Raw genomic sequence first — 25430 nt, 5'->3', positions numbered from 1 at the left:
ATGTCAAATCTCCCTCATTTGTAAAGTTATTGTAAACCCAGCAAAACTCCCATCCGTATTTGTATTTTTTCTGGAACCAGGCAGGTTGGGTATAAAGTTCATTTGGGAGAAAAAATTAGCAAGAAGAGACAGGGAAACCTCAAGAAACTAGAGCAAAACAGCAACCAGCCATTTTAGATACTAAAACACAAAACCTTTGTAATTAGAACACTGTGGGGATGGCATATGAGAGTCAGACAGACAATAGACTTGGAGAGAAGCCAGATACAGCCTGGTTAATCATGGACATTTAGCATATGAAGAGGTGGCATCTCAAATCACCTGAAGTTTTACTTTATATAGGTGGGTAAGGTTTTACTTTATAAGTTGAAGAATAATTCACAGTGAAGTGCACAGACCTAAGAGTATAGCTAGATGAGTTCTGACACCTATCCCTACTACTTTCAACATGTAATCCATTTCCAACTCTAGAAACTTCCCCTGTCTCCTCCCTTGGTTGATCCCTGCTACCCACCTCTAGAGGCAACCACTGCTCTGAGAATTTTAAGAAATGCTATTGGGATATATGTAAAATAAGACAAAATTGGATCCACTTGGATAAATTCCAAATGACTTCAGAGATTTTTTTTTTTTTAAGATTTTATTTATTTATTTGAGAGAGAGAAAGAGAGAGAGAGAGCACATGACAGGGGGGAGGGTCAGAGGGAGAAGCAGACTCAGGAGCCCGATGCGGGACTCGATCCTGGGACTCCAGGATCATGAGCTGAGCTGAAGGCAGTCGCTTAACCAACTGAGCCACCCAGGCGCCCCAACTTGAGATTTAAATACAAAAAAGGAAACTACATAAAAACTAGAAGACACCCCCCCACACCCGCTGAACACCCCCATCTCCTCGACCCTCACACCAGCATTTTGAGCTCAGGGCCATTGCCTGAGCTCTAGCCTCCTTCCCACTCCAGCCCCGCACAAGCCCTCCTCAGATGCCCACGTGCGTCCCTCTCATTACCTTTACAGGGTGTGTGTAGCCTTCTATCTAAAGTTGCACCTCCTACAGCCTGCTTTATTTTTCTCCAGAGCCGTTATCTTCCAACATACCACATATCTTGCTCACTTAACTTGTCAGGGGTCTGCTTCCCTGTCCTAGAACAACTTCCTGAAGGCTGGGACTTTTGTCCATTTTGTTCAGTGCTGGATCCTCAGTGTTTAGAGCAGGTGCTCAATGACTTTTTGCTGAGGGTGAGAGTGATGAGAGGAGTTTCAGGGGGACCTAGGGTGGGGTCCAGAGTACCCCATTCTCTTGGCTTTGATGGGATGAAAGGACAGGTCCAAGGCAGTTGAGAAGAACAGAAATGCCTGTGAGGAAGACAGCAAGTGTGGGTAGAGACAATGGGTTGACACATCCAGGTGATACTCTCTTCCAAAGGTCTCATGGAGGGGTGAATATGAAGCTTCTGACTCCTGTTGGAGGCCCCTTTTCATCTGCACAGCTGCTGCAGGGCGCCTTGGGCCTGGACCCAGCGCAGCCGCCACTGGGGCAGGGACAGGCCCTGGCAGAGCTCCTCGGACAGGGCGGCTTGGCCTGGCTGCTCCCACCTGGGGAAGGGAAGCGTCACAGGAAGGCTTGGACCTCTAGACACTCGGCCTCCCCCCCAACACCATGGCCTGCTTGTCACCAGCTGCCCTCCCTCCGCCGCCCGAGTTCTGCCCGGTCCACCCAGCTCAGCACCCTGCCCCACCATCATATGCCCCTCTCACCAGTCCTCCACAACCTCCTGTAGCTTGGGGATTCGCTCCAGTGCTTTTTTCAGCAGGTTCTCCAGCTGCTTCAGAGCCTGCCCCAGATTGTCTTTTTGCTCCTTCTCCCGGGATGCCCGGATCTGCAGCAGCTCTGCAGGTGAGAAACCCAGGAGGCAGTTTTGAGTCCTCAGGCTCCCTGGTGCCTCATGGCCAATAAGTCCCCAAGTCTCTAGTCACCTAGTCGTGACCTCAGCATCTCTCCCAAACCTCTCCCTCCTCCCAGGTCCTCATCTCGGGGGCAAGCCCACCATCCCCCAGGCCTCATCCTGGATACCTTCCTCCCTCGTCGACAGACTATCAATCTCCTTGGCCAATCCTTCCCCTTCTTCCCCCCTTCCCTACTTCTCCCCCAGCCTCCCTCCTAGGCTCCAGGCCTCAGCCTCCCATTCTGGTCCATTCTCTACATGGCAGCCAGAGTGATCTTTCTAAAGCATAAACCTGATCCTCTCCCTCTCCTACATGGAACCCTCCAAGGCTCCCCAGTGCCCCCAAGACAAAGTCTGAGCTCCTCAGCCTAGTACTTGAAAGTTTGCGCTATGTGGCCTCTGCTTACCACCAAAACCTCGCCTATCCCTCTGGGCTCACTCGAGACACCATCTTTCCTCCTGGAAGCCCTTCCCAGTGTTCCCCAACCCAAGGCTTCCTCCTTAGACTGCTACAGCCCTTCACTCCAGCAGTATTTCCCCCTGGAGACATGACTGGGTCTAGTCCCTCTCCACAGGCCCCAAACAGGTCCATCTCAGAGCAAGTACAGATCAGCAGTGCAGTCAGAGCCCCTGGGCCTGAATCCTGGCTCCATTCCATCCTTGCCTCCAACCTCAGGCGCGACACTTGCCCTTTCTTCAGCCACTCCTGTGGTCGGGTGTAACATGGGGCAGGGGGCAGACTGGGGCATGCTGGAGTGGGACCTACAAGGCTTGTTGACAGGTTGAAGGTCGGGGCGGGGGGGCAGCAGTTAGGGTGCTGGGAGGAAATAAGAATGACTCCTGGCTGGCCGGCCTTAGTAAGGAGAGTGGGGTCATTTATTGAGGGAAGGAAATGAGGCTGAAGAAAAACAAAACTGCTTTTCAGAACAGAGGGAACTATGTTCTGTTACATGTTAAAACCCAAGATGCCCATGGGGTGGGACGATGCTGTGTCATGTCTTGGGCTGTTTCCACACATAGCTCCCTGCTCACTGGAGAGGGGAAGGCAGGAGCCCAAAACTCAAAGGCTCAAAAATGGTCTCTTCCTGCTTTGCTGATGGCACCCCAAGTCATTTCTCATCAATACACCTCTTCTACCTATTTATCCTTTGATTCTGTGCTCTTTGCTTCTACCACTGGGATCCCCGGGGATGGGCAGCTCTGGCCTCTCTCCCCATTGAGCTCTCGGGGCCAGTAGCTGGTAGGTGCCTAGCAAGTCCTTCCTGAGGGAATCTAGCAATGAACAACTTTTCTGAGTTTCAGTTTCTTCATCTGTAAGTTGGGTCTTAATAATCCCTACCTTTGGGGGCACCTGGGTGGCTCAGTTGGTTAAGCATCTGGCTCTTGATTTTGGTTCAGGGCATGATCTTAGGGTTGTGAGACTGAGCCCCGTGTTGGCCTCTGTGCTGGGCATGGAGCCTGCTTAAGATTCTCTCTCTCCCCCTCTCCTCCACCCTGCTCCTCCCTCTCTCTCAAAAACAACAATAACAACAACAACAAAACATCCTACCCTCATTGTAAGGACTGAAAGAGACTGCACATGTGCAGACGAAATGATCGTAATCACACCAGAGACACGTAGCGCTTACTGAATGCTGTGCATTGTTCAGTGCCCTGTTTGGGTAACCGGACTGAGTCTTCCCAGCAACTCTGTAAGGTACTGTGATTATGCTTACTCCACTGAGGAGGAAACGGAGGCACTGGGAGATCGCAAAGCAGGGAAGAGGTAGGGCTGAGAGGAGTTTAACTCCACAGCCTAGCTTGCCTTTTTAAAAAAATTAATTAATTAGGGGCGCCTGGGTGGCTCAGTCGTTAAGCGTCTGCCTTCGGCTCAGGTCATGATCCCAGGGTCCTGGGATCGAGCCCCGCATCGGGCTCCCTGCTCCGCGGGAAGCCTGCTTCTCCCTCTCCCACTCCCCCTGCTTGTGTTCCCTCTCTTGCTGTCCCTCTCTGTCAAACAAGCAAATTTATTTATTTATTTATTTATTTTTTAAGATTTTATATTATTTATTTATTTGACAGAGAGAGAGACAGCAAGAGAGGGAACACAAGCAGGGGGAGTGGGAGAGGGAGAAGCAGGCTTCCCGCGGAGCAGGGAGCCCGATGCGGGGCTCGATCCCAGGACCCTGGGATCATGACCTGAGCCGAAGGCAGACGCTTAACGACTGACTGCCCAGGCACCCCACAGCCTAGCTTTTAACTACTCACATATCCTACTGGATGGTGATACATGAGTACTTGGCAATTTAATGGGCAGGATCACCTGGTTAGGAGTACAGACACACGTCAGATTGCCAGATTAAATGTCAGATTTAAATCCTAGCTCTCCTACCTGGGCAGCCAGCAAGGCCTCCCATCTTAGTTCCTGCCTCTGTAAAAGGGGCAAATGGCAGCACTAACCCCATGGGGCTGCTGTGCAGATGAAACCAGTGAGCATGCTTAAAGCACTCAGTGCACAGTAGGCACTGTGTCAGCAATGGGTGTTTGGGATTTTTTCTGGAGGCTGATGACCCTGGGAATGGGCAGGGATGCCAGCTGTGAAGGCAGGGCAGGCCTTACCTTGGGTGGATGGTCCTGGTGGCAGGCTGGTCTTCACGTGGCGCAGATCCCAGCACCGGAGACTCCGCTGGTCCTGGAGGAATAGAAGGTCCTGACGAAGAGAGGCGGCCTTTGGGAGGAGCAGTTCCGGAGCCTGGAGGGAGGGGGAAGGATGGTCACTTCGGGCGGGAGGAGCGGTGGGAAGACAGGTCCTAGGGGAGAGGCACTCACCTTCCCTGCAGGCAGCCCCAGTGTGTGGCTCAGCGCTATGAGGCTGGAGCCCCTCGGGGATGCAGGATGCAGCTGGTGGATGGATGGCAGGACTGTGGGCAGGGGCTGCAATCTGGAGGGACAGTCCAGGTTGGGTGGGGTACTTGGAGGGAGGCTTGGATTCCAGAGGTTCTGGGGGCTGAGAGGTGGCCTCAGGAGGCCCAGGAACTTGGAGGTGGGTCTGGGGACTAGGATTCCAGAGTGGGACTGAGACCTGAGGGTGAGGTCTGGCAGCTTGGGAACACTGAAGGCCTGGGATTATTTTTTTGGTGCGGAATTGGAGTGATAGTCACCCATGGGAGGGGACTTAGAGGTGGCTCCAGTCTTACCCTCTGGGGCTGTGCCGAAGCAGGGTGCCCAACAGAAGGTGGGGCAGATGCCGGGCTTCCTCCTCTAGACAGCGAAGCAGCTCTTGGCTCTGGGGTGCCACCGCCTCAGATGTGGGGACCAGTTTTCGCTGAACCAGAGCCAGCACCTGTGGGGAAGGAAAGGGATGGGAGGGGCAGCCTGGAGCCACCTGGCCCCATCTCTAGGAGCCCCGGCCCTACCCAAATCTTGCCCCAACTTCTCTCTCACCTCTGCAGGGCTCCGGCACAGGCGCGTCTTGCTGGCTGAGTTGCCCTTGATGAGAAGGCGGACCTGTTCCTGTGTCTCCTCCTGGGCAACCATGAGGCCACCGAGATGGGCGCCTTTTACTTCCCACCTCCCACCTCCCACCCTCTGGCCCTGCCCTCCCCTTTGTACAGGTCCTGCTTCCTCTTGGGAGGCTCACCCTGGGCCTCTCCTCACCACCAGAGGCCCAGTTCTAGATCCTAAGCCTCCCAGCCTCTCTCTGGCCCTCCATCAGGCGCTGCCACTTCCCCCAAGGCCGGCCTCTCACCACCAGCTGGCGCCAGCGCAGGATCCGCTGCTGTTTGGCCTGGAGCTCCTGCAGCATAAGCTGCCGCCGCCCAGTCGCCTCCTCCAGCTCCTGGCTCTGGGCACGCAGGGCCTTGAGCTCTGCCCACAGGCCACAGCCCCGGAGCCCCAGCATCAAGGCCTGCCTGGGGCACAGCAGAGGAGAACCAGGGAGAGGAAGATGGCTAAGCCTCCTAGCGGAGGAGGGAGATCAGATCTGTAAGGATGCACAGGGAGCCACAAACACAGGGAGACAAACCAGGAGAGCAGGGAGGCAGAGCTGGGAGCCACGGGGGCAGGAAAAGTCTAGTATTCTGAGACCTCTGGGAAAGGGATGGCCTAGAGTCCTCTGCTGAGGGAGCCCCCTCACCTCTCGCTGGATCCCAGGGCACATTTCTTCACCTCCTCCATCAGGCCTTGGAGGCGCCGGGTCAGGATTTGATGCTCCTTCAGAAGGGGGCCCCGCTGGGCAACCAGCACACCCACGGCCCTCCAGCCCTCCTGGGGCAGGAGTACAAAGTCAGGGTGGGCATCATCCCTGGGGGTGAGGGGATCAAGCAGGCCTCGGGATGGGAAGGGGATGAGGGGATGGAGTCCTGGGAAGGATGCCTGGGGGTCACCTGGATGAGATGCACCATGGATGGCAGGGCCTGGCTGGAGTCTGACTGGTCTGGTACCTGGGACCTGGGGGTGGGGTAAAACCACTGAGGGAGGAGCCCTCCCCCCTCGCCCGGGCTCTTGGGGGTGGCCAATGTCAGCCCACCTGCCAGACTGGTCACTGGGTTTCAGTTCCACTCCCATCAGCAGGTGACTGTGCCTGGTCCTGAGTCTGTTCTGGCTTACCCATCCACCCGCCCTGCCCCGCCCTTAGGAGCACTCCACTCCATACCTGGCTATCTCCGTATCTCGGAGTCCATCCAGACTGCACAGGGACCGAATCTCTGCCTCCCGCTCTGCAGCCAAGTGCTCCAAGGAGGCCAGGACGTGGCCCGGAGGGTGGTTTGTCAGCAGTGTCTGGTGGGGGGAAGGGTGAAGTAGGGCCAGATGGGGGGCAGTGCTCTGAGCTGGGATCCATGGTGATGAGGTAGGGATCAAGAGTTAGGTCCTGGCACCCTGAGGTTTGCTCATGGGGCAGAAGGTGTGGTCCCCCTCACCTCCACTGAGCTAAGCCACTGCCGGTAGGAAGCTCCAAAGTAGTCATCTTGAGGGGTTCTGTGGGGTTGGGGAAGGGGACAGAGAATATTACAAGACACATCAACTCTCCCTCTACTGATCACCACTACCCTATAAGGTGGGGGGCTATCACTGCCCCCATTTTAAGGATGAGGAAACCAAGTCTATCTATGCCTGTTAGACTTCAGTTCCCCGCTTACACCAACTAGCTGGCCTTACGGCCTTTCACACGTGCTCTTTGTCTAGAATACTGTCTTAACCTTTCACCCTGGCTAAGCCTCCTCACCGGAGAACCTGTCCTCCCTGACTCCTTAGGTGAGGACGGTGTCTCCTCTGGGTACCTGGAGTCTCTCAGACTTCCCCACCCCCAACAGCCCTAACCACCCGGGCTGCCACTGTCTGTGATAGATTTGTCTCTTCCTTGTCCTAGCCTGGGAGCCCTGTCAGGGCAAGGCCTGGGGCTGACATAGTCCAGAGGCTGAGTGTCTGAGGAATTAACAGAAAGTAACTCCCCCCTCAAAGCCCAGGTTCTTGGCAGGGTCTATGGAGCCTGGATGACACTCACGGGATGTTGCCTCCCTTGGCCTGAGGAATTAGGAGTTTCTGCAAGAACTGGGTCCGGAGGGTGTAGGCTGTTCGGACATCACCCTGGGAAGAAGAGGATGGGGCATGAGGGGAACCCACAGGTCCACCTGACCTGACTCCCCACTCCTTTCCCCACAGCCCAGGACTCTTACCAGGACCACAGGCTCCAGGCCCAGGGCTGCTGATGTCAAGGGTCCAAAGGTTATATCTACTTTGGCCTTCCTGGAGAGAGAAACAGAGTTGGGGTGGGAGTCCCTGGGAAAAGGGAGCTAGAACAGATGTCTGTGTCTCCTCCTGCTGTAAGGCTAGTCACTGAGCCTGGATCTCAGGGGCCACCTCTAAAATCAGGCCACTGACATTTCCTGGCTGTATTAGCTTCCTCACTGGCCTCTGCTCTTTGCCCCCTGCAGTCTGTTTTCCATCTAGTAGTCAATGATCCTGTTAAAACCTCAGACAGATCATGTCACCTTGCTGCCTAAAACCCTCGAAAACAATGTGAGGTTTCCCATCACAATTGGTATTAGGTATCTTCTAAGCACTCTCATCACAATTGGTATTAGGTATCTTCTAAGCACTCTGCATGATTTAACTCAATTATCATACCTACCCTATAAAGTAGGTTTAATATTATCCCCATTCCATAGAGCTTACGCACTGAGGTACAAAGAGGCCAAGTAGTTTGCCCAAGGTCACAGAGTTGTAAGTGGCCAGGCTAAGGCATGAACCCAGCCTTTGAGTAAAAATCTGATGCCTCCATGGCACTCTGTCCACCTCTCTGACGTCACCTCCTCGTGCCCTCCCTTTTGCCTGTGTAACTAAAGCTAAACTGGCCTCCTGGCTGTCCTTCCCATATGCCAAACTCGGCACCTCGGCTCTTGCTGTCCCTCTCCATGGAGATTCCTCCCCCAACTCAAATGTTACCTCCTCAGAGATGCCTTCTCTGACCACCCTCCCTGGAGTAGCATCTCCTTCGCCCTTACTATCATATCACCTTTTTATCATAGCACTTATCTCTCCGTGCAATTATACTAGTTTATCATCTGGCTCCTCTGCATCAGAGTGTAAGCTCCAGGAGGGCAGGGACTTGTCCCTTATTTACTGTTCTTTCCCTAGCACATTCCCTAGATATACAGTTGGCAACATTCTAAGCACTGGAAATATAAGTGGCTGAGATGAGAAAACTTTCTGACCTCACGGATTTTAAATCCTAAGAAGGAGTGGAGCTCAGAATTTTGGAACCCAAGAAGGGTCAGGGTGGAGCATTGAGGTCTCTAAGGAAAATGTCTGCCCGCCCTGCCTGGTGAAGGCTGGTCCCTGGGCACCTGAGGCCCACCTCTCTGTGTCCTGCAGACGCCTCAGCTGATTCTGCAGCTGCTTCATGGGATCTTGCAGCCCACGCTGCTGTCTTCGCATGGCCCCAGCTTGGGCCCGGAGGAGGAGAGCACGACGCTGGGTGTCTTGAATGCGCTGAAGGGCTTGCTCCAGGGCCATGTCTGGAGGAGAAACACGTGGCTATCAGCCGTTCCCCTACCCCCACTCTGTTGCTCATCTTCCCAGCCCCATAGGTCACCCTGAGCCTCGGTCTCTTGCTCCATCAGCTCCAGGCTCTGGTCTAACTCCTGGATCTCTGCCCGCAGGCGAGCAACAGTGGCTTCCAGCTCCAGCTTCCGACGGGCCTGGCGAGATCAGGTACAGAGTCAGATGCATGGCCTGGCTGGGTCTTGGCCTGGCCTGGCCTGACTGCTCTTTTTGGAGCACTGGTCTCCTTGCCTGCACAGGTAGGTGACAGAGGGTTTATCGTAAGCAGTTTCTGTGTCTGATTCTCTAGGCCTAGAAGAACACTAGGGTACCATCTGGCCTCCTCCTTCCTCCTGGGATTGCCTCCCCTATCCTCCTAAATTGTTTCCTGTCTCTGACTGATGACACTACACCTCTGCCCCAGTTCTCACCTCCCCACTGAGCCCCACATCTAGGGGTCCCAAGGTCTTCTGGAAGCCTCCCCCTAGATGTCACCGGGGCCCCTTGCATATAATAGGTCCTACAATGGCCTCAGTATATCTCCCAAACCAGTCCCTTCTCCCATCTCCCCTCATGAGGTTGGATGCCTCATATCCATGTCCCCTCAACACCCAGCTCATGCCTGTCTCCCCTGGACTGTAAGCCCTGTGAGTGTGGGGATCAGGGCTGTCTTGTGACCCAGTGTCCCCAGCATCCCATAGCACAAGGCTAGGCCTAGAGCAGAAATCTACAAGTCCTCTTTTTGGATGAAAGAAAATATTGTAAGACATGCTTCTCACCTCTCGACTGTCCTGGTGGCCATACCTGAGGAAACGACAGGGGATGACAGGGACTGTCAGAGTTAGGGGATGACAGGGACTTCCAGGGGGATGACAGGAGGTGTGAGGCTGTGGGTGAAAACACAGCTGGATGGGACTAGGGGAAATAGGAAGGAAGAGCTTTTAGAACCAGTTACCAGAGTAGGTTTCCCCGGATCTTCTTGACACTCCTACAGTGGAGAGGCAGAAGGAAGAGGTGTTACTGTGGGGCTTGCCTGTGTCCCCTCCCGTCACAGCCTCCCTCATGTGGCCAGGCTCACCTCTGGCTGTGCACATGCCGCAAAACATAGGCCCAGATGTCGGCCCCCTGGCCCAGACACAGTCTGTGGGGAGAGTGTGTAAAGGTATGCCTTGGGTATCACACAGGGTGGTGGATCAGCCTTATTCGCAGGGTGGTTGTGGTGGGTAAAGTCTTTACCAGGGAATTCTCACTTCTGGGGGGAAAGAGGGTCCATACTTTCTGGGGTGAGATATTCCCTCCTGGGGAGTTCTCGGTCACTGAATTGTGGGCTTCTCACTGGGTGTAGGGATATTCTCATTCCCTGGTGGGGCGATTCCTTTCTCCTGGGAGAGGGCTATCTCTAGTCACTTCCAGAGGAGGGGGTGGGGAGTATACTGCCAGAAGTGCTCTCATTACCAGATGTGGGTCATCACTCCTATAGATTCAACCTCCAATGGGGTGGTCTTTGGTGACTCGAGTCTCTGCACTGGTTAGGGTGGGTGGGGGTGGTAGGGTGTCGCAGAGACAGTCTCACTCCAAAGATCTTACTTCCACACAGGAAGGGGGCTTCGTTAACTCTCAGAGGATCCTCACTGGTGCCTCGGCCGGCCCTCACTCTGGGCGGTCTCACGGGGTAGGGGGTGGGAGTGTGGGGGTCACCGCCCAGGGGGGTCTTCACTCAACCCCGGATCCTCCTCCTGGACATACTACTGGGTGTGTGGGGGGGGCCGCCCTTAATGGTCATTCTCACTGAGGCAGAGGAAGGCGGGTCTTCACTGAGGGGTGGGGTTCTCACCCCCAGAGACTATCTCCAGGGTTGGGAGTGCTCACACTTAGAGCGTCCCTCACCTGCGCAGCGTCGACTCCGGGGCTCGGGCTACGACCGGCGCCCCCATCTCTTCCGTCGCCCAGCAACCCAGTTCCCGCGCTTCCTGCATTAACTCCATGATAACTCGGAGCGTCTTCCCGCACCCTCTTCAAGTGTGGCGCCCGCCTCTGACGTCACGAGCGCGCCGGCAGTGACGCCATCGGTTGCCAGGCGGACTGGGGCCTCGCGGCTCCTCAGCGCCGCTGAGCCGTCCGGTGTCTCTCGCTCTTCCGGGGTGGGTCGCTTTGAGTGAAGATGAAAGGCGTGTGGAGAAACGGTGAGGCCCGTTCGCTTTCCTCGTCCTCCCGCTCACCAGCAAGTGTCCCCTAAGAGGCAGAAGGTCCCAAATGCCTTCCTTGATTTTCTTGACAAAATGGGACTTTCATCCTAGGAGGCCAGGTACGGAGATGCCAGACTTACTGCTCTTTGATTTCAGAAACAGGGTGTTTCAGGTCTGACTGAGGGATAGGGGGCCGATAGCATGACCCTGATATCTCCCCGTCATGCATTCTTCCAGGTATTCGTTCGTCTTTACTATTCCATAACATTCGTGAGCCGACCCTGCCCCGGAGCCACAGCGGTGGACGAGACAGCCCCAGTCTCCATGCTACGGAGCTCAGGTTCAGTGGGGGACTTAGACACATCACCATCATCAGGTAGGGATGGTAGAAAATAAGCAGCAGGAGCGGGGCCGGGGCAGTTGGGGACACAGGTAATGTGAGGGGTCTGTGGGCTGCCCCAGAAAGCACTGGATACTGGGCCAGGAGTTCTGGAGAGCCTCAGACAGAGCCCTGAGCAATGGCAACATTCAGGGACATTTCACTGAACGTGCTTGCCCCCGTCACCACGCTGTCCTCAGTGTCTAGTCCAAAGCCTGACTCTCTAAGTAGTTATTCAAAAAACACATGAGGGGAGAGGTGGTGGGGTGAGAATAAAGCTGGGGACTGAGGGAGGGGGATGGAGCAGGATGAGGTATGGGGGTCGAGGGCAATGGTGGGCCATATAGGGCTGTGGAGCCGAGAGGAGACAACTGAGTGAGTGGGTCAGGAGATTGATTGGCTGTAGAGGGCGGGGCATCCAGCCTGAGGTCCAGGGCTCTGGGCTGGGGATTAGGTGGAGCAGACCTTGAAATGCGGATGTGAGAGAAGGGACAATTTTGGGGGAGATGCTGATAACAATGTGGGGCCCTGTGGGTGTGAGGAGTCAAAGGGACATCCAAGGGTTGGCTGAGTCTCTGGTCCAGGGACAAAGCGACATGGGATCACCATTAAGATACCAAATTTGGGGGAGAAGCTGAGTCCAGCTTCAAGTGTTTCATAAGGGCTGAGAAGCAGAAGAGGGTGCCAAGGGCTGATGTAATCCAGGTGGGTTTCCTGGAAGAAAGAGCAGCTGCTACTCCACAGTGCCTAATTCTCAAAAGGTGCCATTTTGCTCAAACATTGCTATCCTTCTGCCTTTTGTGGGGTGTTTTGCTATTAAAAAACAAAATCAATTAGACAGCATGTCTGCCATTGGTCTTTGAGCCTTTCAAGGGGCTTTAAAAAGTACTGGCTGTTAAGAGAATGAAAAGACAAATCACAGACTGGCAGAAATATTTGCAAAACACATACCTGATGATGGACTTGTATGTAAAATATACAAAGAACTCTTAAAACCCAACCATAAGAAAACAAAGAATCTACTTAAAAATGGACAAAACTTATGAACAGATATCTCACTGAAGAAGATGTACAGATGGCAAATAAGCATGAAAAGTTGCTAACCATCATGTCATTAGGGAATTGCAAATTCAGACAACAATGGTATGCCTCAACACACCTATTAGAATGTCCAAAATCCAAAAAATGACACCAAATGCTGTTGAGGCTGTGGAACAACAAGAACTCTCCTTCATTGCTGGTGGGAATGCAAAATGATACAGCCTCTTTGGAAGACGATCTGAAAAGGCAATAGACTCTATGATCACAAATATATAGCATTCTAGAAAAGGCCAAACTATAGAGACCAGTAAAAAGATCAGTGGTTGCCAGAGGATCATGAGGTGGGGGGTAGGGAAGGAAAGGTGAAACTATTTTGTATGATACTGTAATGGTGGCTACATCACATTATGCATTTATAAAAAGCCAGAGAACTGTACAACAGAGAGTGAGCCTTAATGTAAAGTATGGATTCTAGGTAGTAATGTTTCACTGTTGGTCATCAGTTGTAACAAAGGTACCATACTCCTGCAAGGTGGTAATAATAGGGGAAAATGTGTGTGGAGGGAAAGGAAGTATATGGGAATTTTCTTTACTTTTTGTTTAACTTGCTGTAAGCATTAAGCTGTTCATGAAAAATAAAGTCTATTAAAAAAATAATGGTTGAAAGTTGGAATATTATTTAATGAAACATCTATAACCATAACCTAATGACAACTAATCGGATGCACCTTGACTGAAGCTATAACATAAAAGGATTCTTGGGGCGCCTGCATGGCTCAGTCATTAAGCGTCTGCCTTCGACTCAGGTCATGGTCCCAGGGTCCCGGGATTGAGCTCCACATCGGGCTCCCTGTTCGGTGTGAAGCCTGCTTCTCCCTCTCCCACTCCCCCTGCTTGTGTTCCCTCTCTCGCTGTGTCTTTCTCTGTCAAATAAATAAATAAAATCTTAAAAAAAAAAAATAAAAGAATTCTGTATGTTTTGGAAGAAAGGCTAAAGCCAAATAAGAGATGGCTACTACCAGTTGCCCCTCCAACTCTAAAAATAAATAAATAAATAAAAGCCACGCAGAGGTTATTAGACACATGCATTCAAGGTGCCTCTGCTCTCCCCAGCAGCCACTGACGGATCTTCTCACCACTCTCCTCCAGTCTCTGTGCTGTGGCTTTGTAATGTATCAGCTTGAGCAGGCTGAATGAACTGTATCTTAGAATTACCTTCTCCATATGCTTTCAGTTAGGATGCACCAATAGAGATTCTTGGGCAGGATTTGGAGGCAGAGGCGAAACAGCTGCCATTTTGTAGATCACACAGGTTGTCGCCGGCTGGCTGCTGGCTCATCAGGTTTGCATAGGGCAGGGGCAGCAGTGGGCCAGCAATTGTTTCACCTTTTCCTGCGGCTTCTTCTCAACTGCTCCAACTCCTGGGCTGGGTGTGTCTTTGGCTCCATGATGAAGGATGCCAGCTTCTCCCGTGGATGCTCTTACCACCAAGGGCAGAGGCCAGCTTGTACCAGCTTGTCCTAGTTTCGCCCCACTTTACACCTGTCTTCCTTCCTAACTGCCTGCCCTGTGCACTTCGAGTGCCAGCATCAGACACTGAGACCACAATGTTGGGAACTGCTTCATAACTGCAACTGCATAAGGTTAAATCCCAGTTCATCTGTTTATCTATCTATCATCTATCTATCTATCTATCTATCTATCTATCTATCTATCTATCTATCTATCATCTATCATTATCTATCTATCTATCTATCTATCTATCTATCTATCTATCTATCTATCTATCTATCATCTATCTTATCTATCTATCTATCTATCTATCTATCTATCTATCTGTCATCTCCCCTAGTGGTTCAGCCTCTCAGATGGAACCCTGATCCACTCTGTAAGCAGGGACTCTTGGTGTCTGTGGAGTTATTGTTACCCTCAAGCTGCTGTTCATGGAGGAAGTTGGAGTGACTCTCCTCTTCCTCTCCTACATAAGAAGAGGATGTTTTCTTCTCCATTCCCCAAAAGGTTGATGCAAAAATGTGAGATTGGCATCTTACTCACAGAAAGAAGTGGAAGTCATATTTGTACCCCCCACCCTGTTCAGTCTGTTCAATATACAAATGACAAAATGATTATCATCCCCAAACTGAGATAGTTAACCCGTGTTCTGCTCCTGATCCCTATTTGACAAGCTTCAAGCTCCCACATTAATGCCTGTAATTTGCTGCTTATAAGGTGTTCAAGGACCAGAATCCTCCAGGGGCTTGTTAGAAATGCAGAATCCCTTGCCCCTCCACTCCTGGACTTACTGAATCAAAACATGCATTTTGACCAAATCTGTCAGGGATTTGCATGCATATTAAAGCTTAAGTGCCATCTACAGGACATTACTTTGGGGGGATAAAACCTTTATTAGCATTAATACCCAGAGATGGATTCTTATCATTGGCTTCTTGGATATACAGTTTTAAAATTTGTGATGAATATCTGGCACATTTTAGACATCCTGTCTCTAATTTCCTCATAACAGTTGGCTTTTTTATGACGGTGTCACTGAAACATCAACTGGGCCAGCTGAGAGACCCAGAAGTTGAGTCTTAGAAAGTGAAGAGCTGGAAAGATTCGGCAGAAGTCACTAAGGTTACTGAAACACCCAAAGCAAGAACTCTGTACCAAGTATGTCCACACATACTGAGTAAAAGTATGAAATACACACAGGATTGATATACAGCAACATGAGTTTGGTGGTTTCTTTCAGGGATGGAGGGAAGAGGGAACAGAGAAGGGGGGAAGGGTTTAATTTGCACCTACAACATTTTATTTCTTTTTCAGAGAGAGACACAGCAAGAGAGGGGACACAAGCAGGGGCAGAGGGAGAGGGAGAACCAGACTCCCCGCTGACAGGTGCAAGTATAGGAAAATGTTTACATTTGTGAAATGTGGGTGGCACGTGGGGTTCTGTTAGACTTGTTTCGCACAGTCTGTAGATTTGAAACCATTATCAAAATTAAGAAATTAAAAGTTAAAAAAAAGTGGGGGGAACATTCTAGATGTCCTGTGGGTGGTGAATCAGAGGAGGAGACAGGCCAGGGCAGGGAACTGGGGCAGGTGATGACAGAGTTGAGGCTTAGCAGGGGCTGGTGGGAGAGATGATCAGGCTGAGTGGAAGACACTTATCCATAGGCCAAGCCCTTTCCAGAGAGGAAAGCAGTGTTCTCATTTGGACATTACCTGTCAAGGCTCCCTCCCTCCCTCCTCTGGGATTGTCTTCCTGCTGTGCCCTCTACCTCCATCACCCTTCTTCATTATCTTCAATGGCTACCTCCTCCTCATTTTTTAGGTCTTATCTCAGATGTGCCCTCCTATGCAAGCCTTCTCTGACTGCCCCCCACCCACCCAGGTTGGTTGGATTAACTTCTCTGGATTCTCACAGCTGAGCCCAGTTGATGATGACAAATCCCAAAAACCCAAGGTAGTGTTTTTCCTCCCAAACAAGAAATAATCTTGGCTCATGTGATTTGGAAAGTGTCCTGGTTTCTCCTGATTCAGGTGAGGTCTGATCCAGCAGCTCAAACACTGGAAGGCAATTTTATTATGAGCAAAGGCTCTGCAGCCTGGCTCATTGGGTTTGAATCCTCATTCCATCATTCAGGCTAAACGATCTAGGGCAAGTCTCTCAATCTCTGCAGCCTCAGTTTCCTCATTTATGAATTGACAAAAATAATACCTGTTTTTAGTGTTGTTGTGGGGTCTAAATGAGACAATATGCATAAGCTCCTTGAGCAGTGCCTGCACACAGTTGAATGCTCAGTGACTATTGTGATGGGGATGATGGTGATGGTGGTGATGTCACTGGGGACCCAGTTTCTGGCTCCCCTTCCCAGCACTTGCTTCTTTTTTGGCTCCTCTTTCATCCTAGCAGTTCCAGGCTCTTCTGCCTGGTTGTAGAATGACTTACCCTGCACCATTTGAAGGGGAGAAAGATGTGGTTTTAGAGGGTGACATGGAAGAGGGGGGGCTGCTTCTTTTTACAAAGCTCCAGAAACCATTTATCCAAGTCTCATTTGCTCAGACAGGGTCACATGCCCACTCTGAACCAGCCTGTAGCCAGAACGTGGCTCCCAAACAGAATGACCACTACACTGTACCTCCCCAGACTTGTTTCTCTCCCACTTCCCCAGATCACACAAGGGCAGCTCTGTGATTCCAGCTCCTGAGGCCAAAATTCCCTCTTTTTCTTACACCTATATCATGCATCAGCAATTCCTGTTTACCTTTAAAATTCATCAAGGCTTTTCCCTTCTTCCCCACTCATCACCTCCCATCTGGAAAATCATAGGAGTCTCCCTGCTGTCACCTGTTCACCATAGTCTGCTCCCCTCCAGGGTCCTAGGGAGCCTATTAACACCTGAGTCAGCACATGTCACTTGTCTGTTCAATGTCTGTTCATGTCACTTGGAGTAAAGTACGCTCGCTTTGATCTTGCCTATGTTACCTCCCTGATTTCATCTCTAACCGTTCCCTACCTTACTTCACTTCAGCTATTCTGACCTCCTTACAATAGCTCAGAAATATTGGATGGGCTCCTCGCTTGAGGCCTTTGCACTAGCGGTTCCATCTGCCTGAGACTTTCACCCCAGATACGTGTCTGGTTTCCTCTCTTAAGTCCTACAAGCCTTTGCTAAAAAGTCAGATCCTAATTGGGGCATTACCTGCCTATCTATTTAAAACTATAGCCCCTCACCCATCTCCAATACTTCTGATCACCCTTGCCGTGCTTTACTTTTTTCCCCACAGTACTCTTAATATTTTTCTTACTTAAGCTTATCATCTTTCACACACCACCAGAATGGCAATGCAGGAGATGCACAATAAAACTTTGCTGAAGGAAAGAATAAGTGAAAGAACAACTCACAGTCCCATCTGGTGTGAGCCTGTCTTCTCCACTGGACTGCAGATGTCCTGAGGACAGTGATGGGATCTATGTTGGTCACTGTTGTGTCCCCAGCATCACCCAGTGCAGAGCCAGGCATAGAGGGGGTTGGAGGTCCTAAAGATAGACAGCCTGCAAAAGATGTCTACAAAAGATTCCTGTGAGCAGATCTTTGTCAGATGGAAGGTAAAGAACACGTGTTGCATTTCCTCTTCAGGAGAGCTGGAAAGCACCTGTAAGAGTTCTTACAGGGAGGAGGAGAGAACCCCACCTGCTTTGGAGAGTGGGAGATGTGTGACATTACTCACTGCCACATTGGCCTCCTTTTTGTTCTTTGAATCTCCAACCTCATTCCAGCTTTAAGTCTTTGCGATTCCCATTCTGGAACCCTGTTCTCACAGTTCTTGGAGCAGCTCTCATACTTGGGCTTCCATGTCTCAGCTCAAAGAACATCTTAGAAAGGCTTTCTTTTTCTTTTCTTTCTTTCTTTCTTTCTTTCTTTTCTTTTTTTCTTTCTTTCTTTCTTTTCTTTTTTTCTTTCTTTCTTTCTTTCTTTCTTTTTCTTTCTTTTTTTTTTTAAGATTTATTTATTTGAGAGAGAGAGGCAGGCAGAGGGAGAAGCAGACTCCCCACTGAGCAGGGAGCCCGATGTGGGGCTCGATCCCAGGGCCCTGGGATCATGACCCAAGCTGAAGGCAGAGACTCAACCGACTGAGCCACCCAGGCGCCCCTTAGAAAGGCTTTCTGTGGCAAAGCCAGCTAGGTGTCTATAGACTACCCAGTCTGAGACTACATTTTCCAGAGGCCCCTGCAACCAGTTGAGGCCATGAAACTAGTTCTGTCCAGTGGACTGAGAGTAAGAGATGTGTGTCACTTAGGGCCAAAGCTTTATTTAAAAAAAAATTCCCCCTGGCTTACTGAGGTATAATTGACAAAAAAATGTAAGCTATTTAAAATGTACGACATGGTTATTTGATAAACATATACATTGTGAAATTATTACCACAATCAAGTTAATTAATATATCCATTACCTCACATAGTTACCTTTTTTTCCTTTTTTGGTGAGAACATGTAAGATATACTCTCTTAGCTTATTTTAAGTATATGATACAGTATTATTCACCATAGTCACCATGTTATACATTAGATCCTAAGATCTTACTCATCTTATAACTGAGTGTTTGTATCCTTTTAACAGCCTGTCCCCGTTTCCCCCAGCCCCTGGCAACCATCATTCTACTTTCTGTTTCTGTGAGTTTGGCTTTTTTAGATTTCATATATAAGTGATACCACACAATATTTTTCTTTATCTGACTTATCTCGTTAGCATAATGGCCTCAAGGTCTATTTGTGTTGTTGCAAATGGCAGGATTTCATGGTTCTCATTGTTTAATAATATCTCTTTATATACATATATACACCAAATCCTCTCTATCCCTTCATCCATTGGTGCACACTTGGGTTGTTTCTGTATTTGGGTATTGTGAATAATGCTGCTGTAATTATGAGAATACTGATGTCTCCGAGACAGTAATTTTTTTCCCCTTTGGATATATTCCCAGAAGCAGGATTGCTGGACCATGGGTAGTTCTACTTTTAATTTTTTGAGGAACGCCCATATTATATTTCATAGTGGCTGTAGCAATTTACATTCCCATCCAAGGGTGTATAAGGATTCACTTTTGGGTTGAGGATTTTAGGAAGCAAGTGGGGGTTCTCCAGTCTCTTATCTTCTGGAGTCCTTCAAAGGACTCTGAGCATTTTAGGAGATGGAATCACCAAGTGGAAGGAGCCTGGATCCCTAACTTAATACGTGGGCAACCAGAAATGCCCACTTTGGGAGGTTCTGTGAATGTGAAATAAACAATTTTGTGTGCTACTGAAATGGTGGGGTTTATTTGTTACAGCCACTAGCATGACTCTAAACAATATACTTCTAGACCTCATTGTCCACTAGCTCAGTGTACCTCAAACTATTTGTGGTTATGGAGTAGGACTCATTTTTTGATATCTCCAATCTGTCATGTACTGATTCTTTTGGTCTATATCCTGTCCAACACAACAAGTCTATTGATTATATTCTTGGATGTCATGGCCATGTCAAATTTCTGTGAGTTTTGAAGTGCTTATTGGTAATTCTGCACTTCTCTTGTTGTAGACCATTAACAATAGTGGACCAGTAGTGGTACTACTTTAGCTTATTTATAAATAAAACATTACCCTGTTTTATTTCTCTCCTTATCATTTACCACTCCCTGTAATTATCTTGTTTATTTAGAGGTCTATTTGTTTATGGTATTCTTCCCGGTAGAATGTAAGCTCCTTCAGAAAGGAGTTGTGCTTATCTTGCTCTGTTGAGTTTCTAGCTCCTAGTACAGTGCCTGGTACATTGTATGTGCTCAGAAATTCTGTGTTGAATAATGAATAAATGACAAACTTTGGTGGTGAGGGGGAGAAGAGGCAACCATACCTGTTATAGAAGTTCTCTACAATTGTAACTTGACCTGAATTCCTATCAGTTCACTGACAGCTGCTTGACTCCCTGGCTTTCTGGTAGACTGTAAGTAACCAAGCTAAGGTCTGGCCTCTTACAACCCTCCTCTCTAAGTTTCCCCTACTAGAGATTAGACCACACTGGACTGTCACTGTCTGGTGATATGTCTGTATTCACCTAGTTTATAAGTCCTGAGGGGGGTGTGGTTGAATCTGAAGTGGTAACTGCTATATCCCCAGCATCATAGCACAGCCAAGGCCCTTGGGATGCATAGATTTATGGCATGAATGCATGATGTGAACAGGAGGGGAGACTGTCCTGAGGAAACAGTGCCCTACCCTGCCTCCACAGCCCTATCTCCTGGCAGGGTCCCAGGGTTGATCTTGAACTCTGGTCCAGTGGACTGCCCAACTGACCCCTTTTTTGCCCCATCAACTACCTCAAGATGCTGGCTCAGGCTGTCGACACTTAGCAGTCCAGACATGTAGAAAAGGTGTCCCATTTGGCCCAAATGGATACTTAAGAGTCAAAGTAAGTAACACGGTTGTATATATTTGGTAGTTTGCTGAAAAGGTTAACGAGCAAGTAAGTCCATCATGAGGAAAATCAAGACGGTGAGTGTGACGAGGCTTCCCAAAACAATCCCCAAGACTGCAATGTAGTAGACTTGGTGGGAGGTCTCGGCTGCCAAGGCTCGGTTATTCCATCTGTTGCTGTGCCTTGTCTGATTAGAGGGGAGAGGCAGGACAGGAATAGTTGGGCTTCAGTGGGTTATTGTAATGGGTGAGCTATAGAACTGTAAGGACACAACAGGGCGGGGACTTGAACCCATGGGAGGGACAAAAGAAAGAATTTGAGCCAAGGTCAAGGCCAGGATATAAAGGGAGTAGAGGAGGAGAGGATTGGCATGACGCAGATTCCCACCTGGACAGAGAAGATCAAGGCTACAATGCCTATGGGAAAACACAGGAGGAAGGCGCAAATCGACAGGCACATGTGGTCTTTGGGGGGCTTGTCCTGCAAAATTTCAAATGCCTGTGGGCAGGGAGTGGGTCATGGCTCAGTATGGCTTTTGGACTGTGCTGTCCCCTCTGACTCATTTTCATGATAACTTGGCCCCTATAAATTCTTTGTTGACCTCCTTTAAAACCCCTACTGACTCCCTCTAATTCCTACCATGTCCCCTCTAACCTCTCATTATTCCCTTTAATACCCCTTTTACCCTGGATCTCCCAGCCCCTTCCACCCCTATGCTCTATAATCCCTGCCTGTTCCTAGTAACCCTTTCCCTGTCTCCTATAACTTCCTCCTTGTCTTCTAGAACTGCCTTGCAGGTCCCTACAGCATGTCTCACTTGGCCCCTAACACCGCCCCTACAAAAGCCCTTGCTGACTCCGATGACTCTCACTGGCCTCCCTGGAACCGCAACTGAGCCACTACCACACTTTGTTCCTATAACACCCTCATGGTCCCCGAAAGCAGCCTTTTTGCCCCTATAAAACACCTACTAAGAAGACCCTACTCAACACTTGAACACTCTCGCTTTCCATCTATAAAACCTTGTTCCCTCGTAAAGCTCTCACCCTATGAAACTGTGCATGTCTACAATACCTCTCTCCTGATCTCATTTGTAATATCCCTCACTTTCTCCCCATGAACCTGTCATGGTCCTGTTATGAGCCTTACTGTTCCCCCATAAACTTCTCCCTTCCCTTTCTCCCCACCCATGGCCTCTCTGTTGGCTCCTCTAAGACCTTCTTGGACCAACTCTAAATTCTAAGTCCTCTCCATGTCCCCTTGTAGCCTCTTCTCTGTCCCCTTATAAAGGCCTGCTCTTTCTCCCTCTACCACCTTCTCCCTACCTCTGAAACCAGCGTCCTGACCCTCTGAACCCCTCTTTCCTCCACTCACAGCAGCCTCCCCGTTCTCCTAAACCCGTGTTCCCTCTAAATAGTTCTTCTTGTAACACCCTCTCTGCCTCCGCCTGAGACCCTTCTTGCCCCCTCATTCTGCCGCTACTCACGCTCTCTTCCGCCCACCCTATCCCCCCATAAATTCCCTCCCTGCCCCTTCAAACACTCCCATTAGGGCATCTGGGTCTGGGTACAAGGAGCCTCTCCCTCATTCCAACCGGCCAGAGGTTACCGTGGAGACCATGCAGGCCCCGCCTCCTATCCTGTCTTTCTATTACTATTGGCTGATTGAAGTTGCATGTAATAGGGTGGCGGAATCCAATACTCACATGGCTGCTGATTGGTCTGAAGGAGTTCAAGCTCTTCCTACTCTGTCAGGTGATTGGTCAATTCCAGCAGTTGTTTTTATTAGTTTTGAAGGTTGTTTATATGTTTTGGATACAAGTCTTTTCTCAGATATGTGATTCGCAAGTGTTTTCCCTGGGTCTGTAGCTTATCTTTTTAATTTTTTAACAGTGTCATATGCAGAGCAAAGTTTTAAATTTGCATTAAACCCAAATTAATTTTTTTTTCTTTTATGGACGTGCTTTTGTTGTCATGTCTAAGAATTTCTCTCTGCTTAATCCAGTGTCAGGAAGATTTTCTCCTATGTTTTCTTCCAAACGTGTGATAGATTTACATTTTACATTTAAATCTGTAATCCATATTGAGTTCATTATTGCATAAGAGGTGAGGTTTTCTTTTTTTTTCTTTTTAAGATTTTATTTACTTGAGAGAGAGAGAGCAAGCGAGAGGGAGGGGCAGAGAAAATCTGAAGCTGACTCTGCACTGAGCACAGAGCCTGACCTGGGGCTAGATCACATAACTGTCATGACCTGAGCCGAAACCAAGACTCTGATGCTTAACCGACTGAGCCACCCAGGTGACTGGAGGTGAGGTTTTAGATGGGATGATGATGATGATTTTCATTTGTTTTTTTCAATTAATTAACACCATTAAAAAACCCTAGGGGCGCCTGGGTGGCTCAGTGGGTTGGTGTGGGACTCTTGGTTTCAGCTCAGGTGGTGATGTCAGCGTGGTGAGATGGAGCCCCCCAGTGGGACTCTAGCTCAGAGTCAGCTTGAGTTTCTCTCTCCCTCTCCCCGTCCCTGCTCTGCACGCTCTCTCTCAAATAAATAAATAAATCTTAAACAAACAAACAACAAAAAACAACTCTGGGGCGCCTGGTTGGCTCAGGTCATGATCTCAGGGTCCTGGGATAAAGCCCTGCCTCAGGAGCTGGGGCTCAGCTCTCCCTCTCCCTCAGCGCCCCCCCCCCCGCCGCCCCCCGGCCCCACGTTGTTTTTTTCTCTTACTCTTTCTCTCTCAAATAAATACATTTAAAAAAAAAATCTTAACAAACAAAAAAAACAGCACCCTATTCTTTCTATGATAAATTGCATTGACCTTCTTTTGAAAATAAATTGGCCATATCTGTATAGGTCTCTTTCTGCACTGTTTATTCTGTTCTGTTGATCAATGTGTCTGTCCCTTAGCAAATACCACACTGTCTTTTAATGTAGATTTACAGTGATTCTGAAAGTCAGGTAATATGAGTACTCCAACTTTGTCGGTCTTTTTCGGAATTGACTATGTGTAGATCTACAAGTCTTTTAATAGGAATTGCATTAACGTTTCAGATCAATTCCGGGAGAGACGTGGAACCTCCTTTTCACCAGCATGGGAAGCCTCCCCATTTATTTAGACCTTTTATTTCCTTCATCAGCAGCTGTAATTTAAACACACAGCTGATACACATAATTGTTTAGATTTACACCCAACTACTTGCTTTGTGAGAGCTATTGCAAATGGTATTATGATTATTATTTTTGATAGCTGTTATTTTATTTATTTTTATTTATTTATTATTTTGTATAGAAGTATAATTAACATACAGTGTTATATTAGTTTCAGGTGCACAATGTAATGATTCAGCAATTCTATATATTACTCAGTGCTCATCAAGATCGGTGTACTCTTTTTTTTTTTTAAAGATTTTATTTATTTAAGGATCGGTGTACTCTTAATCCCCTTTATCTATTTATTTAAATAAATTTGATTTCTGATTGTTCATTGCTAGCATAAGGAAACACATTGGGTTTTTGTGTGTTGATATTACAAACTGTGATCTTGCTAAACTCATTTTATCAAAGAGGCTGAAAGTAAAAGGATGGAAAAAGATATATCATTCTGGAGTGATATTAATATCAGATGAAGTATATTTCAAAGAGTAATTCTGGGGGGGTGCCTGGCTGGCTCAGTCAGTGGAGCATGTGACTCTTGATCTCAGGGTGGTAAGTTCGAGCCCCATGTTGGATGTAGAGACTACTTAAAAATAAAAAATAAAAAAATCTTGTAAAAAAACCCCAAAGAGTAATACCAGGGAAAAAGAAATTTATTTCTTAATAATAAAGGGGTCAACTAATCAAGAGGACACAAAAGTTCTACGTGTTTATGCACCTAATAACAGAGCTTCAAAATATATAAAGGAAAAAACTTTAGAAAAATCTAAGCCTAAGTCAGCCTGCACTTATGGGAAATGGCTCACTGTCAAGGAAAACTAACATACACTAATCACAGCCTTCCAAATCCCTTCCCTTAGAAAATAGGACCTGCTAGCCTTTATGAAAATCCCAGACCTCCTAGCCAATCATACCCTGTTTCCACATTTCTTCTTCTCTATAAAGGTCACTGTTGCCTAAAATCACTTGAGAAGGGTTTTCTCCTTCTTGAGAAGCACTGTATTCCCCCAACCCATGGATTGTTTTCCCTTGAATAAAGGACATAAAAGTCATTACTAGATTGTATTATTTTTGTCACTTGACACTAAAGTAGAAAATCTGTAAGGATACAGAAGACTTGAACAACACCATCAACCAACTTGACTGAATTGACATTTATAGAACATTCTACCCCCAAACAGCAGGCTACACATTATTTCCAAGTGCACCCAGAACAATTATTGAAATGGATCGGCTTCTTGACCATGAAACAAGTCTCAATAAATTTAAAAGAGCTCAAGTTATACAGTGTTCTCTGTGATATAAATGGAATTAAATTAGAAATCCATAACAGAAATATAGCTGAAAAATCTCCAGATATTTGGAAACTATTTGTATTTTAAAATTTCCTACAGTTCAAAAAAGAAATCAAAAGAAAAATGAAAAAGCATTTTGAACCGAATATAAGTGAAGACACAAAATGTAAAAATATGTGGGAGGTTGTCAAAGCAGAAGTTAAGGGGAAATTTATAACAATAAATGGCTGTTTTAGAAAAGAACAGTGTCTTAGTCCACTCAGGTTGCTATAACAAAATGCCATAGACTGGGTAGCTTATAAACAACAGAAATGTATTTCTCACAGTTCTGGAGACGGGGAAGTCCAAGATCAAGGTACTGGCAGATTCAGTATCTGGTGAGAGTGCCACCTTCCTCATAGACAATAGTCTTCTTAGCGTAATCTTATGGTGGATGTGGCAAGGGATTT

The 25430-nt window shown here is 48.5% G+C and overlaps 2 protein-coding genes across 3 annotated transcripts in view; one reads left to right on the top strand and one right to left on the bottom strand.

The window, feature by feature from the left end:
* Window positions 1-660: 660 nt before the first annotated feature.
* HAUS5 (HAUS augmin like complex subunit 5) lies at window positions 661-11015 on the bottom strand. The gene is made up of 19 exons (XM_036067891.2): window positions 10851-11015; window positions 10042-10104; window positions 9919-9951; window positions 9743-9767; window positions 9016-9121; window positions 8779-8938; window positions 7598-7667; window positions 7426-7508; window positions 6842-6899; window positions 6577-6701; window positions 6308-6371; window positions 6058-6188; window positions 5671-5833; window positions 5367-5447; window positions 5120-5265; window positions 4752-4863; window positions 4542-4674; window positions 1756-1888; window positions 661-1593 (listed from the first exon to the last, which is right to left on the bottom strand). Exons 1-19 carry the CDS (start codon window positions 10946-10948, stop codon window positions 1476-1478), a joined length of 1902 nt encoding a protein of 633 aa, XP_035923784.2. The 5' UTR covers window positions 10949-11015; the 3' UTR covers window positions 661-1475.
* Window positions 10998-25430, top strand: part of ATP4A (ATPase H+/K+ transporting subunit alpha) — an 84722-nt gene continuing 70289 nt past the window's right edge. Inside the window, exons 1-2 of one of the 2 annotated variants that reach the window (XM_078063204.1) lie at window positions 10998-11146; window positions 11387-11525. The gene's annotated coding sequence lies outside the window, so the exon portion shown is untranslated. Of the gene's footprint in view, window positions 11269-11386; window positions 11526-25430 lie in introns of both variants that reach the window. The other variant, XM_078063203.1, reaches the window with a different exon arrangement.

The sequence above is a fragment of the Halichoerus grypus genome, chromosome 15, assembly GCF_964656455.1.
Source record: "Halichoerus grypus chromosome 15, mHalGry1.hap1.1, whole genome shotgun sequence".
Taxonomy (NCBI): Eukaryota; Metazoa; Chordata; class Mammalia; order Carnivora; family Phocidae; genus Halichoerus; species Halichoerus grypus.
The sequence above is the reverse complement of the archived record's forward strand: the minus strand, read 5'-3'. Positions and strand labels throughout refer to the sequence as shown.

Bases quoted from the DNA above. Each gene is read 5' to 3' on its own strand.
- HAUS5 (XM_036067891.2), bottom strand. From the start codon at position 10,948: ATGGAGTTAATGCAGGAAGCGCGGGAACTGGGTTGCTGGGCGACGGAA. The intron at 6,372-6,576 runs GTATGGAGTGGA...CCCCACCCCCAG, and splicing joins CGAGATACGGAGATAGCCAG to GTCCCAGGTACCAGACCAGT. The intron at 5,266-5,366 runs GTGAGAGAGAAG...CCTTCCCCACAG, and splicing joins TGTGCCGGAGCCCTGCAGAG to GTGCTGGCTCTGGTTCAGCG.